The following is a 20,274-nucleotide window of genomic DNA, read 5'->3' as shown; positions in this document are numbered from 1 at the left end:
AAGATAAGAAAAGATGAGTATAAATTGGGTATAAGATAAGAAAAGAGCAGTATAAATTGGGTACAAGATAAGAATAGAGGACTTGTTCGTTATGTTGTATGGCATTTCCTCTATAATTTCATTCTGAGTGGCTGAATTATATTGGACTCCCCCTGAAGATAACAGATTCCCTGATATATTTGTTTATTGAAGAGTATTTTTGAGTGATTGAATGAATGACTGAATTGACTGACTGACTGAATGACGGAATTAATTGAGCAACGAAATAAGCACCATGTATTCTATTGTTGATGACTAACTAATAGATGTCCAATTGCAAACACTCCGTTTCTATGCTACAGTACAATGTGAGTGTGTAGGTTAATCATACAGCACTTCTAATGAAACCAGCCTAGAAGGCTGTATCTACTGAACAGCTTCGCTCATATCTCCAAATATGTGCATATGCGCCAGAGAAAGTTACCGTAAGCGCATAAGGCTGTAACCCCCCCTAAGCATACAAATGACCGCTCAGTAATAATATATGAGTTAGCAGAAGGCATTCTGCTTGTTCTGTATTCTCGTCCCGGTGTGCTGCTCTCTGGTTTAATAAGAGTTACAGTATGAAAACAGAATAGCCTACAGACCTGGGTTCAACTACCATTTTAAATATTCTAAAATACTTTGTGTAACGAATGCGCTGAGAGTTGGGAAGCAAGTACAGGGGTGATGGATTCCCTGATATGGATCACGTCATGAAGCTCTGGTGCGCGTAACGATGGGGACTGGTGTGCGTAATAATCAGCAGCCTGGTGACCTAGAGACCGGAGAGGGAGTATCGGTGACCCTTTGTTTAGTTTTTTGTTATTGAATTAATTAATTAATTGCTTTGCGCCCAGACTAAAATAGACCCCTTACTATATTTAACAGAAACTGCTGTGACCATACAGTATATAGAAAATGGAGAGACATTATCTTAAATATCTGCCCAGTTGACCCTAGCAACATTCTGATTTACAGAGAGTCCATAGAGGTTTCAGTACCCTAGCAACATCCTGATTTACAGAGAGTCCATAGAGGTTTCAGTACCCTAGCAACACCCTGATTTACAGAGAGTCCATAGAGGTTTCAGTACCCTAGCAACATCCTGATTTACAGAGAGTCCATAGAGGTTTCAGTACCCTAGCAACATCCTGATTTACAGAGAGTCCATAGAGGTTTCAGTACCCTAGCAACACCCTGATTTACAGAGAGTCCATAGAGGTTTCAGTACCCTAGCAACATCCTGATTTACAGAGAGTCCATAGAGGTTTCAGTACCCTAGCAACATCCTGATTTACAGAGAGTCCATAGAGGTTTCAGTACCCTAGCAACATCCTGATTTACAGAGAGTCCATAGAGGTTTCAGTACCCTAGCAACATCCTGATTTACAGAGAGTCCATAGAGGTTTCAGTACCCTAGCAACATCCTGATTTACAGAGAGTCCATAGAGGTTTCAGTACCCTAGCAACATCCTGATTTACAGAGAGTCCATAGAGGTTTCAGTACCCTAGCAACATCCTGATTTACAGAGAGTCCATAGAGGTTTCAGTACCCTAGCAACACCCTGATTTACAGAGAGTCCATAGAGGTTTCAGTACCCTAGCAACATCCTGATTTACAGAGAGTCCATAGAGGTTTCAGTACCCTAGCAACATCCTGATTTACAGAGAGTCCATAGAGGTTTCAGTACCCTAGCAACATCCTGATTTACAGAGAGTCCATAGAGGTTTCAGGACCCTAGCAACATCCTGATTTACAGAGAGTCCATAGAGGTTTCAGTACCCTAGCAACACCCTGATTTACAGAGAGTCCATAGAGGTTTCAGTACCCTAGCAACATCCTGATTTACAGAGAGTCCATAGAGGTTTCAGTACCCTAGCAACATCCTGATTTACAGAGAGTCCATAGAGGTTTCAGTACCCTAGCAACATCCTGATTTACAGAGAGTCCATAGAGGTTTCAGTACCCTAGCAACATCCTGATTTACAGAGAGTCCATAGAGGTTTCAGTACCCTAGGAACATCCTGATTTACAGAGAGTCCATAGAGGTTTCAGGACCCTAGCAACATCCTGATTTACAGAGAGTCCATAGAGGTTTCAGTACCCTAGCAACATCCTGATTTACAGAGAGTCCATAGAGGTTTCAGTACCCTAGCAACATCCTGATTTACAGAGAGTCCATAGAGGTTTCAGTACCCTAGCAACATCCTGATTTACAGAGAGTCCATAGAGGTTTCAGTACCCTGGCAACATCCTGATTTACAGAGAGTCCATAGAGGTTTCAGTACCCTAGCAACATCCTGATTTACAGAGAGTCCATAGAGGTTTCAGTAATCTAGGCCGCAGCACAACTTCCCACAGTACTTCAATCAGAGCAGTATTCATATCCCCTTCCGGGCTAGCACGCAACACACATAGTGAAATACCACAAACCGTCTTTCAACAACCACCACAAATAACATGTTTCAAATGATAAAGACATCTTCAAAGATTACAAATAAAAAATGTCTGTCTGGCTAAATTTGGCACTGAACGCAACTCGGTATTATTGTTGATTATTCTGTCCCAGTTAAATAAATGATCTGAATACATTTGGTACACATCCCCACCTACCAATTCATCAATAATCTGTCTGGTAATGTTATGACTGTCCAAACCGTTCTGATAAACTCATTACCATTGATAAACAGACAGATCACTGATCTCATCTATGATGATGAGAACATTTCTAATTGAAATGAGAGGATGAGACCAAATTAAAATAAGCAATCAGTGACTTTATTTCTGGATAAGATACAAGTGACTCAAGATAATTTATGTGAGAGAGGAAAATTACATTAGTGGGAGTTGGGAGCTAATGATCTGACTAATTGATTCTAATCTTAGTGTCACGCCATCGTTTTATTAACAAGATGACTAAAGGGAATAGATGAATAGGAAACACAAGTTCCTTGGAAGACTAGCCCATTGTGGGCTAACAGAGATCCTAATAAATAATCAACTCCCTGCATGCATCTCTGCAGAATCCCAGGAGGGTCGCCATAATATAATAAAGATTGGGGAAACAGTCCCGGGGAAATAGAATGCAACATCGAAATAAAGGACAACAAAATCAACCACCTGTAATTTTAACTTGTTTAGCTTTGAGTAAATTGGTTGTGGCATCTGACTCACTGGAGAGAACTAAGCATGATGAAAAACAGGTTGTGACGCCAAGGTGTTGGTACATGTGTGTTTTTAATAGGAGGACACTTTTAGTAGCTAACTAATTAACTCCACATGGTTCTATAGCCACTGCAGCGCCACACCTGATTATAGTTTTCACACTGCTAAGCAATAATCTACTGCTGCTGCAGTAGTAGTTTTACAAGTAGTAGTTCACTGTTCCCCATGTTACACTTCTGTGTACAGCACAGTTTGTCCTGTGACTGCAGATACTGTGGAAAGAGAGAGAGAGAGAGAGAGAGAGCGAGAGAGAGAGCAAGCAAGAGAGAGAGAGCAAGCGAGAGCAAGCGAGAGCGAGAGAGAGAAACGAGAGCAAGCGAGAGACCAACGAGAGATAAACAAGCAAGAGAGAGAGAGAGCAAGCGAAAGCAAGCGAGAGAGAGAGAGAGAAACGAGAGCAAGCGAGAGACTAACGAGAGATAAACAAGCAAGAGAGAGAGAGAGCAAGCGAGAGCAAGCGAGAGAGAGAGAGAGTAATGTAACTATAGAACTACAGGACTGTTCTGAGTCACGTCTCCTTAATCCACCATGAGATTTTAAGATATGTGATGCACCCTACATAGCTCCAAGGGGCTAACGTCAGGTACATGACCATACATTTGTTCATACATGTTACATCCAGCAGTACAGTAACATCATCAAGGTGCCTCAATGCATTCACTCTTTACTGTAATGGTAAAAATCATATATTTATTTGGCTGTATCATATACTGTTGATGAAAAATAAATAGTTTGATCAGGGTCCTTTCAGTGAGTCTAGAAACTAATAATCAGAAATTAGCATTACTCATATTAATAATACACCACAAGCATCTTTGCAGTAGATATCTCTACGTTTGATCACCACAAGCATCTTTGCAGTAGATATCTCTACGTTTGATCACCACAAGCATCTTTGCAGTAGATATCTCTACGTTTGATCACCACAAGCATCTTTGCAGTAGATATCTCTACATTTGATCACCACAAGCATCTTTGCAGTAGATATCTCTACATTTGATCACCACAAGCATCTTTGCAGTAGATATCTCTACGTTTGATCACCACAAGCATCTTTGCAGTAGATATCTCTACATTTGATTACCACAAGCATCTTTGCAGTAGATATCTCTACGTTTGATCACCAAATCAAATCATAACAAATCAAATTTTATTTGTCACATACACATGGTTAGCAGATGTTAATGCGAGTGTAGTGAAATGCTTGTGCTTCTAGTTCCGACCATGCAGTAATATCTAACAAGTAATCTAACAATTTCACAACAACTATCTTATACAGACAAGTGTAAAGGAATGAATAAGAATATGTACATTAAAATATATGGATGAGCGATGGACGAACGGCATAAGCAAGATGCAGTAGATGGTATAGAGTACCGTATATACATATGAGACGAGTAATGTAGGGTATGTAAACGTTATATAAAGTGGCATTGTTTAAAGTGGCTAGTATTACATTTACTACATCCAATTTTTGTTATTATTAAAGTGGCTAGAGATTTGAGTCAGTATGTTGGCAGCAGCCACTCAATGTTAGTGATGGCTGTTTAACAGTCTGATGGCCTTGAGATAGAAGCTGTTTTTCAGTCTCTCGGTCTGTCGGTCCCAGCTTTGATGCACCTGTACTGACCTCGCCTTCAAGATGATAGCGGGGTGAACAGGCAGTGGCTCGGGTGGTTGTTCTCCTTGATGATCTTTTTGGCCTTCCTGTGACATCGGGTGGTGTAGGTGTCCTGGAGGGCAGGTAGTTTGCCCCCGGTGATGCGTTGTGCAGACTTCACTACCCTCTGGAGAGCCTTACGGTTGTGGACAGAGCAGTTGCCATACCAGGCGGTGATACAGCCTGACAGGATGCTCTCGATTGTGCATCTGTAAAGGTTTGTGACTGTTTTTGGTGACAAGCCTAATTTCTTCAGCCTCCTGAGGTTGAAGAGGCGCTGCTGCGCCTTCTTCACCACGCTGTCTGTGTGGTTGGACCATTTCAGTTTGTCCGTGATGTGTACGCCGAGGAACTTAAAACTTTCCACCTTCTCCACTACTGTCCTGTCGATGTGGATAGAGGGCTGCTCCCTCTGCTGTTTCCTGAAGTCCACAATCATCTCCTTTATTTTGTTGACATTGAGTGTGAGGTTATTTTCCTGACACCACACTCTGAGGGCCCTCACCTCCTCCCTGTAGGCCGTCTCGTCATTGTTGGTAATCAAGCCTACCATTGTAGTGTTGTCTGCAAACTTGATGATTGAGTTGGAGGCGTGCATGGCCACGCAGTCATGGGTGAACAGGGAGTACAGGAAAGGGCTGAAAACGCACCCTTGTGGGGCCCAGGTGTTGAGGATCAGCGGGGTGGAGATGTTGTTTCCTACACTTATCACCTGGGCGCGGCCCGTCAGGAAGTCCAGGACCCAGTTGCACAGGGCGGGGTCAAGACCCAGGGTCTCGAGCTTAATGACGAGTTTGGAGGGTACTATGGTGTTTAATGCTGAGCTGTAGTCGATGAAAAACATTCTTACATATGGATTCCTCTTGTCCAGATGGATTAGGGCATTGTGCAGTGTGATTTCAATTGCGTCGTCTGTGGACCTATTGGGGCGGTAAGCAAATTGGAGTGGGTCTAGGGGGTCAGGTAGGGTGGAGGTGATATGGTCCTTGACTAGTCTCTCAACGTACTTCATGATGACGGAAGTGAGTGCTATGGGACCGTAGTCGTTTAGCACAGTTACCATAGCTTTCTTGGGAACAGGAACAATGGTGGCCCTCTTGAAGCATGTGGGAACAGCAGACTAGGATAAGGATTGATTGAATATGTTCGTAAACACACCAGCCAGCTGGTCTGCGCATGCTCTGAGGACGCGGCTAGGGATGCCGTCTGGGCCGGCAGCCTTGCGAGGGTTAACACGTTTAAATGTTTTGGTAGCGGGTCGTGTCGGTGGCACTGTATTGTCCTCAAAGCGAGCAAAGAAGTTGTTTAGTTTGTCTGGGAGCAAGACATTGTGGTCCGCGACAGGGCTGGTTTTCTTTTTGTAGTCCGTGATTGACTGTAGACCCTGCCACATACCTCTCGTGTCTGAGCCGTTGAATTGCGACTCTACTTTGTCTCTATATTGACGCTTAGCTTGTTTGATTGCCTTGCGGAGGGAATAGCTACACTGTTTGTATTCTGTCATGTTTCCGGTCGCCTTGCCCTGATTAAAAGCAGTGGTTTGTGCTTTCAGTTTTGCACAAGCATGTTTGCAATAGCTATCTCTACATTTGATCACCACAAGCATCTTTCCAGTAGATTTCTCTACATTTGATCACCACAAGCATCTTTGCAGTAGATATCTCTACGTTTGATCACTTTGCTTTGCTTTGCTATCAGCAAAATGTTTCAACTTTATTTTTCCCCCTCTTAAGCATCAGCTTCAAAGCCAGTTAACAATATGAGCTTCTTCTTATGAAACCCAGGCAGGCTGCGTTTAGCGTGGTTGATCTTCTAAACACAGTAATATCTCTGCATCGAAACGAGAGTCTTTACATAACATCGCTGGCAATAGGAAGTTCCATGTCACCCCCCAGTGACCACAGTAGTTCAACAGAGAGGACCACACAGGAAACGTATTCTGGTTATGAGTGATTCTGTCTTGATTCCTCTTTTTCTACTCATGATATCTGGTTGGGGTTGATGAATGTCACCAGGTTGTCCACTTGATATGGGTTAAATATAAAGGTTATTTACAGTATCGACTCGGAAGCCTAGGTGTGTCACAAACTAATGAGGAAGGATTGGCCACGTGAGACTATTTAACGTACAATGTAAGTACTGTAATGATACGCTGTTAAGAGTCGATGACATACAGGTTAAATAGAGAGTTGACAATACCCTCTGTACCCTTCATCACCCTCTCTTTAACTAGGATCCACCATTTCAATTATAACAAATTGCCTTCTATGGATCAGGGGAATCTGATTATAGATCAGCACTTCTACTCCGAGACCCTTTTAGAATACAGGCCAGGCCACCTCCGTTATGGAAAGGTGGAAGTCGCCCCACAGCCAAACAGCAGGGTTTGGGGTGATCCATCAATATCCTTTCTGATGCTTTTCAACAGAGAAGAAAACATTGACACCAACTCATAGAAGTAGATGTTTTCCTGGAACGTAACATTAAAAATCTCATCCACCCACGACCCATAGCAGGGCTGGTTTCCTGGAAGCAAGCCCAGCCCAGCCCAGAACACCTCTCCTGGGCCAAACAGCAGGGTCAAACAGCTCTAAACACCGAGGTGGGCGGCAGGCAGGAGGAAGGGAACAGAACAGAACAGAACAACGAGAACACTACCCCATAGTACAGCTGTTGTTCTCTTTAATCAGTTCACTGCTGAGCAGTATGATACTATACGAGCTCTCTCTCTGTCTCTCTCTCTCTGTCTCTCTCTCTCTCTGACTCTCTCTCTCTCTGACTCTCTCTCTCTGTCTCTCTCTCTGTCTCTCACACACACACCATCTGAGCTGAGCATAGTGTTTTGCGGGTACTATTTAATGAAGCTGCCAGTTGAGGACTTGTGAGGCGTCTGTTTCTCAAACTAGACACTCTAATGTACTTGTTCTCTTGCTCAGTTGTGCACCGGGGCCCCCCACTCCTCTTTCTATTCTGGTTAGGGCCAGTTTGCGCTGTTCTATGAAGGTAGATAGTACACAGCATTGTACGAGATCTTCAGTATCTTGGCAATTTCTCACATGGAATAACCTTCATTTCCCAGAACAAAAATAGACTGACGAGTTTCAGAAGAAAGGCCTTTGTTTCCGGCCATTTTGAGCCTGTAATCGAACCCACAAATGCTGATGCTCCAGATACTCAACTAGTCTAAAGAAGGCCAGTGTAATTGCTTCTTTAATCAGGACAACAATTTTCAACTGTGCTAACATAATTGCAAAATAGTTTTCTAAGGATCAATTAACCTTTTAAAATGACAAACTTGGAATAGCTAACACAACGTGCCATTGGAACACAGGAGTGATGGTTGCTGATGATGGGCCTCTGTACGCCTATGTAGAAATTCCATTAAAAATCAGCCGTTTTCAGCTACAATAGTCATTTACAACATTAACAATGTCTACACTGTATTTCTGATCAATTTGATGTTATTTTAATGGACAAAAAAGGAGCTTTTCTTGAAAACCCAAATGATCTCAACATACATTTTCTACACTTTTTCACCAAACCCAACTTTATTTTTTTGTCAGTGAAGGGAAACGTGACTGTAACTAGGGCAGCCAGGCTAATGCACCAAGCAGTTTGTTCCAGCAGTTAATCTCCCTGGTCTACAGAGAGAGCAGTACACACAAATACGCACACACACACACACCCCCACACACACACGCACGCACGCACACACGCACACACACACACACACACACACACACACACACACACACACACACACACACACACACACACACACACACACACACACACACACACACACACACACACACACACACACACACACACACACACACACACACCTTCTCTAATCAAAGAAGACAAAACACCAAGTGGGCGCCTAAAGCTCTCCCTTAATGTGGACACGGATCAGGCAGGTCAGACTCCCATAATGCATCACTTCACGCCTTTCACTCAGGGGGTACTGAGCTGTTATTGGCCTCTGACCTATGAGTCTATGGCTGCGTTACAAAAGGCACCCTATTCCCTATGTAGTGCACGACTTTACCTAGGACTCTGGTCAACAGTAGTGTACCATATACCAGGACCAATAGGACTCTGGTCAACAGTAGTGTACTATATACCAGGACCAATAGGACTCTGGTCAACAGTAGTGTACTATATACCAGGACCAATAGGACTCTGGTCAACAGTGGTGTACTATATACCAGGACCAATAGGACTCTGGTCAACAGTAGTGTACTATATACCAGGACCAATAGGACTCTGGTCAACAGTGGTGTACTATATAGGGAATAGGGTTCCTGTGACTATGAGTCTAGGGGCAGAGCAACCACAACAGGGTGATGAAGAGGCTGCTTTAAAAACTTCTTATGGCTGGGGGCAGTATTGAGTAGCTTGGATGAATAAGGTGCCCAGAGGTGCCCATAGTAAACTGCCTGCTCCTCAGTCCCAGTTGCTAATATATGCATATTATTATTAGCATTGGATAGAAAACACTCTGTTTCTAAAACTGTTTGAATGATGTCTGTGAGTATAACAGAACTCATATGGCAGGCAAAAACCTGAGGAGAAATACAAACAGGAAGTGGGAAATCTGAGGTTTGTCGATTTTCAACCCAGCCCCTATTGAATACACAGTGGGATATGGATCTGTTTGCACTTCTTACGGCTTCCACTAGATGTCAACAGTCTGTAGAACCTTGTCTGATGCCTCTACTGTGAGTTGGGGCCGAAGGAGACAGGAATGAGTCAGGTCTACCATGACCTGACCATGCTCTGACCATGCGCGTTCACATGAGAGAGAGCTCTGTTCCATCGCACATCTGAAGTCAATGGAATTCTCCGGTTGGAACGTTATTGAAGATTTATGTTAAAAACATTCTAAAGATTGATTCAATACATCATTTGACATGTTTCTACTGACTGTTACGGAACTTTTTGACATTTCGTCTGCTTTTAGTGAACGCACTTCCTGAACACGCTAACAAAAATATCTATTTGCACATAAATTATGGACATTACCGAACAAAACGAACATTTCTTGTGGAAGTGGGAGTCCTCGGAGTGCATTCCGATGAAGATCAGCAAAGGGAATTGAAGATTTGTAATACTATTTATGAGTTTTGTTGACTGCACAATTTGGCGGGTAACTGTATGGCTTCCATTTGTGGCTGAACGCTGTTCTCAGATTATTGAATATTGTGCTTTTGCCGTAAAGCTTTTTGAAATCTGACACAGCGGTTGCATTAAGAACAAGTGTATCTTTAATTCTATGTAAAACATGTATCTTTCATCAAAGTTTATGATGAGTATTTATGTTATTTGACGTGGCTCTCTGCAATTTCTCCGGATATTTTGGAGGCATTTCGGAACATGGCGCCAATGTAAACTGAGGTTTTTGGATATAAATATGAACTTTATCGAACAAAATATATATGTATTGTGTAACTTGAAGTCCTATGAGTGTCATCTGATGAAGATCACCAAAGGTTAGTGCTACATTTTATCTCTATTTCTACTTTTTGTGACTCCTGTCTTTGGCTGGAAAAATGGCTGTGTTTTTCTGTGATTTTGCGGTGACCTAACATAATCGTTTGTGGTGCTTTCGCTGTAAAGCCTATTTTAAATCGGACACGTTGGTGGGATTAACAACAAGATTACCTTTAAAATGGTATAAGATACATGTATGTTTGAGGAATTGTAATTATGAAATTACTGTTGTTTGAATTTGGCGCCCTGCACTTTCACTGGCTGTTGTCATATCGATCCCGTTAACGGGATTGCAGCCATAAGAAGTTTTAACAAGGGTATTAATTATCCCAGTCAGCCACAACAGGGTGATGAAGAGGCTGCATTAACATGGGTATTAATTATCCCAGTCAACCACAACAGGGTGATGAAGAGGCTGCATTAACATGGGTATTAATTATCCCAGTCAGCCACAACAGGGTGATGAAGAGGCTGCATTAACAAGGGTACTAATTATCCCAGTCAGCCACAACAGGGTGATGAAGAGGCTGCATTAACATGGGTATTAATTATCCCAGTCAGCCACAACAGGGTGATGAAGAGGCTGCATTAACATGGGTACTAATTATCCCAGTCAGCCACAACAGGGTGATGAAGAGGCTGCATTAACAAGGGTACTAATTATCCCAGTCAGCCACAACAGGGTGATGAAGAGGCCGCATTAACATGGGTATTAATTATCCCAGTCAACCACAACAGGGTGATGAAGAGGCTGCATTAACATGGGTACTAATTATCCCAGTCAGCCACAACAGGGTGATGAAGAGGCTGCATTAACAAGGGTATTAATTATCCCAGTCAGCCACAACAGGGTGATGAAGAGGCTGCATTAACATGGGTATTAATTATCCCAGTCAGCCACAACAGGGTGATGAAGAGGCTGCATTAACATGGGTACTAATTATCCCAGTCAGCCACAACAGGGTGATGAAGAGGCTGCATTAACATGGGTACTAATTATCCCAGTCATGGAATGTGATGTCTCGTTAGCGTCGTTAGCCCTAATGTCTCGTTAGCCTCGTTAGCCCTAATGGCTGTCTGACACAGGAGCACCACAAGCATCTGCCTGACTCTGTTGCCCAGGAAAACAGAAAACAAGATCATAGGAAGGGCTAGTTGCCTCAAACATGATGCTGGTTGCCTCAGACATGATGCTGGTTGCCTCAGACATGATGAGGGTTGCCTCAGACATGATGCGGGTTGCCTCAGACATGATGCGGGTTGCCTCAGACATGATGCTGGTTGCCTCAGTGTGACGACCCTCCCACTCTGTCTGCCGGATTCTTTCTCTTTGCTCTTGTTTTCCTTAATAGGATGTCGGTGGGCGGAGCCGGGAGGGTCGTCACAGAAATGGGACACACCTGTGCTTGGGTGTGTCCCAGGTTAAATGCACCTCTTCCCCATTCATTGAGGAGACTCTCTCCATGCAGACACACAGACAGATTTTGGTTGTGGCATTTTTGTGGCTGTTTTGTTTGTTTGTGTTGGCACCTTTCAACACCCCTCATTAGCACATGTATACAATCAACCACTCACTTACACTACTGACTACACACACCATTGTTAAGTGTATTTACTTTACTTCAGTTAATAAATATATTTTGTTGTTCTTTATCTCCACGTTGTCTCCCATTTGTTACGAACTTCGAGCCGGTTCGTGACATCAGACATGATTCAAGTTCCTAAACAGTCATAGATGCATGCACACGTATGCACACACACGCAGCCCTACTCATCACATTATCTCCTTAGGCATCCAAATGTTTACGATAGAGAAGAGGCAGGCCATTGGGGATATGGTATAGAATAGAGTGGGAATACTATGGGAATGTCGTCTGGGATCTGCCCCGCTGGAATGTCAGGAATGAGAGCTGGGGGGGTTAGAGGTCATGGCATCGAGTATGGGGGGGGTAGGACGTGTGGTCTTGCCATCAGCACGTATCCTTCTGTCTCCATGTTCCTGCCAGTACACATCTCTCCCACACATCATCCGTTACACAAAGAACACACTTGTACCAGAGGAAGAGGATGCCATAATTATGTTGGCCAGCTACGTATTAACTTTATCAATGATAATGAAGTGTAGCGAATACTGCAAGAGTATAAATACGCTAAATATACAAAAGTATGTGGACACCCCTTCAAAGTAGCGGATTCGGCTATTTGAGTCAAATCCGTTGCTGGCAGGTGTATAAAATTGAGCACACAGCCATGCAACCTCCATAGACAAACATTAGCAATTGAATGGCCTTACTGAAGAGCCCAGTGACTTTAAGCGTGGCACTGCTCTTCTAGAGCTGCCGCGGTCAACTGTAAGTGCTGTTATTGTGAAGTGGAAACGTCTAGGAACAACATCGACTCAGCCGTGAAGTGGTAGGTCACACAAGCTCACAGAACGGGACCACTGAGTGCTGAAGCGCGTAAAAATGGTCTGCCCTCGGTTGCAACACTCACTACCGAGTTTCAAACTGCCCACTGGAAGCAACGTCAGCACAAGAACTGTTTGTCGGGAGCTTCATGAAATGGGTTTCCATGGTCGAGCAGCCGCACACAAGCCTCACGCAATGCCAAGCGTTGGCTGGAATGGTGTAAAGCTCACCGCCATTGGATTCTGGAGCAGTGAAAACAGGTCCTCTGGAATTATGAATCATGCTTCACCCTCTGACATTCTAGACGATTATGTGTTTCCAAGAAAATGTAATTCTAAATACAACTGTATTTAATAACTTTGTAAAATGAATGAAATCACAAACAAGGCATAAAGCTTAAGTTACAAAGCAATACTTACATTAAACAAGCATAATTCTAGACATATACAGTGCATTCGGAAAGTATTCAGACCCCTTCCCTTTTTTTACACATTTTGTTACGTTACAACCTTATTATAAAATTGATTAAATAAAAAATGTAAATCCTCATCAATCTACACACAATACCCCATAATAATCAACAATTGATAAACTACTTATAAACCCCTTTGTAAATCCCTGTATGTGTTAGTGAATATTGAATGGCAGGCCACACTTCACAGGCTATCTGCATTGTCATTGTACCTTAAACTTACTGTATATTGTCATCCCGAGTGGTTCAGTGGTCTGAGGCACTGCATCTCAGTGTTAGAGGCATCACTACAGACACCCTGGTTCAGTGGTCTAAGGCACTGCATCTCAGTGTTAGAGGCATCACTACAGACACCCTGGTTCAGTGGTCTGAGGCACTGCATCTCAGTGTTAGAGGCATCACTACAGACACCCTGGTTCAGTGGTCTAAGGCACTGCATCTCAGTGTTAGAGGCATCACTACAGACCCTGGTTCAGTGGTCTGAGGCACTGCATCTCAGTGTTAGAGGCATCACTACAGACCCTGGTTCAGTGGTCTAAGGCACTGCATCTCAGTGTTAGAGGCATCACTACAGACCCTGGTTCAGTGGTCTAAGACACTGCATCTCAGTGTTAGAGTCGTCACTACAGACACCCTGGTTCAGTGGTCTAAGGCACTGCATCTCAGTGTTAGAGGCATCACTACAGACCCTGGTTCAGCGGTCTAAGGCACTGCATCTCAGTGTTAGAGGGGTCACTACAGACACCCTGGTTCAGTGGTCTGAGGCACTGCATCTCAGTGTTAGAGGGGTCACTACAGACCCTGGTTCAGTGGTCTAAGGCACTGCATCTCAGTGTTAGAGGCATCACTACAGACACCCTGGTTCAGTGGTCTAAGACACTGCATCTCAGTGTTAGAGTCGTCACTACAGACACCCTGGTTCAGTGGTCTGAGGCACTGCATCTCAGTGTTAGAGGGGTCACTACAGACCCTGGTTCAGTGGTCTAAGGCACTGCATCTCAGTGTTAGAGGCATCACTACAGACACCCGGGGGTGGCTCTCAGTGGCGTCCTCGCACCCGGCAGGGCGACACTGCATCTCAGTGTTAGAGTCGTCACTACAGACACCCTGGTTCAGTGGTCTAAGACACTGCATCTCAGTGTTAGAGTCGTCACTACAGACACCCTGGTTCAGTGGTCTAAGACACTGCATCTCATTACTAGAGGGGTCACTACAGACACCCTGGTTTAGTGGTCTGAGGCACTGCATCTCATTACTAGAGGGGTCACTACAGACACCCTGGTTCAGTGGTCTAAGACACTGCATCTCATTACTAGAGGGGTCACTACAGACACCCTGGTTCAGTGGTCTAAGACACTGCATCTCAGTGTTAGAGTCGTCACTACAGACACCCTGGTTCAGTGGTCTGAGGCACTGCATCTCAGTGTTAGAGGCATCACTACAGACACCCTGGTTCAGTGGTCTGAGGCACTGCATCTCAGTGTTAGAGGGGTCACTACAGACCCTGGTTCAGTGGTCAAAGGCACTGCATCTCAGTGTTAGAGGGGTCACTACAGACACCCTGGTTCAGTGGTCTAAGACACTGCATCTCATTACTAGAGGGGTCACTACAGACACCCTGGTTAAAGTGGTCTAAGACACAGCATCTCAGCGCTAGAGGCATCACTACAGACACCCTGGTTCGAATCCAGGCTGTATCACATGTATCACATTGTGCGCAGCCATTGGGCGGCGCACAATTGGCCCAGCGTCGTCCGGGATTGGCCGGTGTAGGACGTCATTGTAATTAAGAATTTGTTCTTAACTGACTTGCCCAGTTAAATAAAAATAATAATAAAATAAAAAAATTATAAAATAAAATAAAACAGAGACACAGAGCATTACAGCATGATGTTCAGCAGTTCAGTGGTCACTCACCAGGGCTTTAGTCTCCTCCTCGTCTTTGTAATAGTGTAGCTGTTCCCCTCGAAGTACGAACCAGCGTGTGTGCCAAGTCTTCACAAAGCCTCCCTGCTTCCTCAGCCAGCCACACCTGATGACGTTCTGCCTGCCCAGGCCTCGGCCATGCTGGGGACTACTGTTGGACACCGCCTGCTCTTCCATGGTGGTGGTCAGGCAAGAAGATCGCCCTGTTAGCAGCAGAGAAGAGAACAGAAGGTTATTGAAGCCAACTTTAATATAGAGGACAGGAGAGCTGAAGATCCCTAAAAGTTGCTCTGTGATCCGATAATGCCAGAATCTATTGATCTGTGAAGCTGAACGGCATTACTACCAGAGAAAGCTCCTAAATTAATGTTACTTCGGCATGACCTCAAGTCAAGAGAAGCTGTAGACAGAACAGCTGATCATGCAGATATAGGAATTGACTTGTAAGGCAGCCCTCAAAGTGACTTTTCCTATCAACTGTGTACAATAATGTCCTCTGTGTTGTCTTAGGAATTCAGCATTCTCTGTGTTGTCTTAGGAATTCAGCATTCTCTGTATTGTCTTAGGAATTCAGCGTTCTCTGTGTTGATCTCACCAACCCCCATTGTCTCACATCATGTTGGTCTGATATCTCATTGGAGGTTAACTTTACAGATTTTTAATCAAAACAACTCAGATGCTTATAAAAGGGTCTTAGATTCATTGTTCTTTCTCTTTCTTGTTCCTGAACCTCTCTCTCTCTCTCTCTCTCTCTCTCTCTCTCTCTCTCTCTCTCTCTCTCTCTCTCTCTCTCTCTCTCTCTCTCTCTCTCTCTCTCTCTCTCTCTCTCTCTCTCTCTCTCTCTCTCTCTCTCTCTCTCTCTCTCTCTCTCTCTCTCTCTCTCTCTCTCTCTCTCTCTCTCTCTCTCTCTCTCTCTCTCTCTCTCTCTCTCTCTTTCTCTCTCTCTCTCTCTCTCTCGTCAGGCACTGTTGGAACCTAGGCAGAGGAAATCCTCCTGCACATTATAGGCACAATGCAGGCCCGTGGAGTAGAAACAACTATTCAATTAGGTTTTGTAACTCTTGTCACAGAAGTGGTCATAAAATGCAGAAATGTTGAGATTTGAGGTTTGGTCTCAATTCTACTAGATTTGGAGCTTTCTCCTAAACCTTTGGATGTTGATTATTTGACGAGGGTGTGTTAATAATTTCTTCCTTTTGCAACTCATTCATTTCTATGTCCATTTGTGATGGCTATAATACAGTAGGGTTACTTTTGTGAATGTGCTTTCTGTGACGTATACAGACTGCTAGATAAAATGTAATGGCTCATGGTAAGACACAAAGAATAGTTTGTTGTCCTATGCGTGGTGCATATGGCCAGCTGAGTGTATACTGTAGATGTGGGTGTGCTATGAAAAATCATTGCTTTGTTTTGTCACAAAATGGCCATAGACCTTTCACCATTGGTATGCTAATGTTGGGTGCTGTAAACTGAGACGCTAATGGATTTAATACGTGAAAGTTCTTTTGATTTAACTTCAACAATTGTTCTCGATTATTTCCAAATTCTGTTTCTTTGTTTATTTTCTCATATAATTATCTCTCAAAGGTAGGAGAGTTAGAGAATTTTAATTTAAAATATACTTTTTATGATAGTTATCTTTTATATCTTTAGTATTCATCTGACTGTTTTGATAAAACTATATCTGAAGTTGCTATTGACCAATCCAATCAGATAAACAGATTATTTTATGTTCATTGAAATGTGGATTAATCTGTGATGTAAGTGTTTGCTCTTACAAGGAAGAACGGAACATTCTTTTGTAGCTTGCTTACAGGAAACGTGTCACCTAAGGACATGTGTATGTGTGAAGAAGACAACGATACCAGCCAAAAGGACACTTCTGAGGTGATGCTGCTAGGACCATGAACTCTTGGTCACAAGATTGTCTACAGTGACTACAGTGCTGGCCGTCCAGTTTTAAACACTTCTGTCTGATGCAGAATCAGATGTGTTCAAGGGTGGATTATGTAGGGCTAAACTCCCGAAGTGACTCTTCTTATCAACTGTGCACAAGAATGTCCTCTGCATTGTCAGTTCAGTGTTCAGTTACTGTAACTATAGTGTTCTATTACTGTAACTATAGTGTTCTATTACTGTAACTCAACTGTAGTGTTCTATTACTGTAACTATAGTGTTCTATTACTGTAACTCAACTGTAGTGTTCTATTACTGTAACTATAGTGTTCTGTTACTGTTACTATAGTGTTCTATTACTGTAACTATAGTGTTATATTACTGTAACTCAACTATAGTGTTCTATTACTGCAACTCAACTATAGTGTTCTATTACTGTAATTATAATGTTCTATTACTGTAACTATAGTGTTCTATTACTGTAACTATAGTGTTCTATTACTGTAACTATAGTGTTCTATTACTGTAACTATAGTGTTCTATTACTGTAACTATAGTGTTCTGTTACTGTTACTATAGTGTTCTATTACTGTAACTATAGTGTTATATTACTGTAACTCAACCATAGTGTTCTATTACTGCAACTCAACTATAGTGTTCTATTACTGTAATTATAATGTTCTATTACTGTAACTATAGTGTTCTATTACTGTAACTATAGTGTTCTATTACTGTAACTATAGTGTTCTATTACTGTAACTATAGTGTTTAATTACTGTAACTATAGTGTTCTATTACTGTAACTATAGTGTTCTATTACTGTAACTATAGTGTTCTATTACTGTAACTATAGTGTTCTATTACTGTAACTCAACTATAGTCTCTTGCATTTTTGCTAATTATCTTTATGGAGTCAGATAAACGTTTTAACAGGCTAATGCTTTGTCTCATTATGGGTTGCTTGTGATGTATATATAATATACTGCATATACACGTATCAGGTATTACTGCAAACTACAGACTAACCTACATGTAAATATCAATGGTGTGACCACATCCCTGAAAAGCAGGAAGAACATCCAGGGTCCGATCTGATAAATCTAACCACATTACCATGTTATTGTTTTGTTCTATTCACTTTTCATGCAGTGTCCCAGCCTGTATCCTGTAGCCTTTACTCTGTAGCCTGTATCCTGTAGCCTGTATCCTGAAGCCTGCAGCCTGTAGCCTGTAGCCTGCAGCCTGTAGCCTGTAGCCTGTATCCTGTAGCCTGTAGCCTGTATCCTGTAGCCTGTAGCCTGTAGTCTGTATGCTGTAGCCTGCAGCCTGTAAGCCTGTAGCCTGTAGCCTGTAGCCTGTAGCCGGTAAGCCTGACGAGCTATAAGTGTACCTACCATAGGAGACCCCTCGAAGCCTACCATTGACTATGTACATACCCAGCCTGCGACAGAGCTCCGGGAGTTGTGGACAACCCTGAGGCTACGGCCGAGGACAGGAATAAGTACAACAAGTCCCTCTACGACATACACAGAGTCATCAAATGAGCAAAAGGACAATATAGGAATACGGGGGAATCATATTACACAGGCTCTGATGCCCGGCATACGTGGCAGGGGCTACAGTCCATTACGGATTACAAAAGAAGACCCAGCCATGATCGGCCCAACGATGTCTCTCTACCTACTCAATGCATGTTATGCACGCTTTGACAGCAGCAACATGGTGCCGGGTGTGAGGGACGTCACCGACCCAGAGGACTGGGTGATCTCGCTCTCCGAGGCCGACGTGAAAAAGGTTCTTAATCAGGTCAACACCCACGAGGACGACGGTATTCCAGGGAGCGTTCTCAGAGCATACAGTGAACAGCTGGCAGGCATATTCACAGTCATTTTCAACCTCTCCTTGTCCCAGTCTGTAATCCCCACATGTTTTAAGATGAACCACCATCATTCCTGTTCCCAAGAACTCTGAGGCTTCATGCTACAATGACTAACACCCTGTAGCACTCACATCTGTAATCATGAAGTGCTTTGAGAGGCTGGTTATGGCACACATCGACTCCACCATCCTAGACACTCTAGACCCACTCCAATTTGCATACCGCCCTAACACTAACAGATCCATAGATGACGCATTCTCAATTGCTCTCGACACTGCCCTCACCAATCTAGATAAGAGGAATACCTATGTGAAAATGTTGTTCATTGACTACAGCTCTGCTTTCAACACCATAGTCCACTCCAAGCTTGTCACCAAGCTTAGGACTCTGGGTCTGAACACCTCCCTCTGCAACTGGATCCTGGACTTCTTGATGGATCCTGGTGGATCCTGGACGTCCTGCTGACGACACGATGATGGTAGGCCTGTTCGCCGGTGAAGATGAATAAGCCAAAAGGGAGGAGGTCAGTGACCTGGCAGTGTGGTGCCAGAAAAACAACCTCTTCCTCAAAATCAATAAGACCAAGGAGCTGATCATGGACTACAGGACGCGGGGGGGGGGGGGGGGGGGGGGCCGAGGTCGAGAGCTTCAAGTTCCTCGGTGGCCAAATCACTAAAGACTGAAAATGGTCCAAACACACACGCACTGTCTTGAAGAGAGCGCGACATTGTCTCATCCCCCTCATGAGGTTGAACAAGTTTTGAATGGGCCCTCAAATCTTTAAAAAGTTAAACAGCTCTACCATTGAGAGCATCTTGACTGGCTGCGTCACTGCCTGGTATGGCAATAGCACCGCCCTTGATCGCATGGCGCTACAGAGGGTGGTGCGGACAGCTCAGTACATCACTGGTGCCGAGCTCCCCGCCATCCAGGACATCTATGTCAGGCGGATTGGTAGGAAGGTCCGGAAAATCGTTAAAGACTCCAACCACCCAAGCTATAGACTATTCTCTCTGCTTCCCCACGACAAGCGGTACCGGTGCAGTAGCATAATTTGTCTGATTCTCTGTAATAATGGTATTGAAATAATAATGCATTTTATTTTGTAAAGTGGTTTCTTGCATCAAACAACACAACAAAACATTTGGTCACCTGCTTGTCTGAAGGACAAGTGGATAAACAGGTTCATGTCAAGCCCTGTATGTTTTTCTCTCTCCAAAAGTCTCATTGAATGTACAGTGGGCCTACATTGAACACCACACATTGTGGGCTGAATGATAGAACAGC

The 20,274-nt window shown here is 43.5% G+C and overlaps 1 protein-coding gene across 2 annotated transcripts in view; it reads right to left on the bottom strand.

Annotated features, from left to right (window-relative positions):
- Positions 1–20,274, bottom strand: part of arhgap24 (Rho GTPase activating protein 24) — a 253,967-nt gene that overhangs the window by 205,318 nt on the left and 28,375 nt on the right. For both annotated transcript variants that reach the window (XM_071341555.1, XM_071341563.1), the window contains exon 2: positions 15,201–15,412. In XM_071341555.1, the coding sequence (XP_071197656.1) occupies positions 15,201–15,386 (186 nt within the window). In that variant the 5' untranslated portion in view covers positions 15,387–15,412. The remainder of the gene's footprint in view (positions 1–15,200; positions 15,413–20,274) is intronic.

The sequence above is a fragment of the Salvelinus alpinus genome, chromosome 1, assembly GCF_045679555.1.
Source record: "Salvelinus alpinus chromosome 1, SLU_Salpinus.1, whole genome shotgun sequence".
In the NCBI taxonomy this organism is placed as follows: domain Eukaryota; kingdom Metazoa; phylum Chordata; class Actinopteri; order Salmoniformes; family Salmonidae; genus Salvelinus; species Salvelinus alpinus.
Note: the sequence above shows the minus strand (reverse complement) of the source record. Positions and strands in the feature narration are given on the sequence as shown.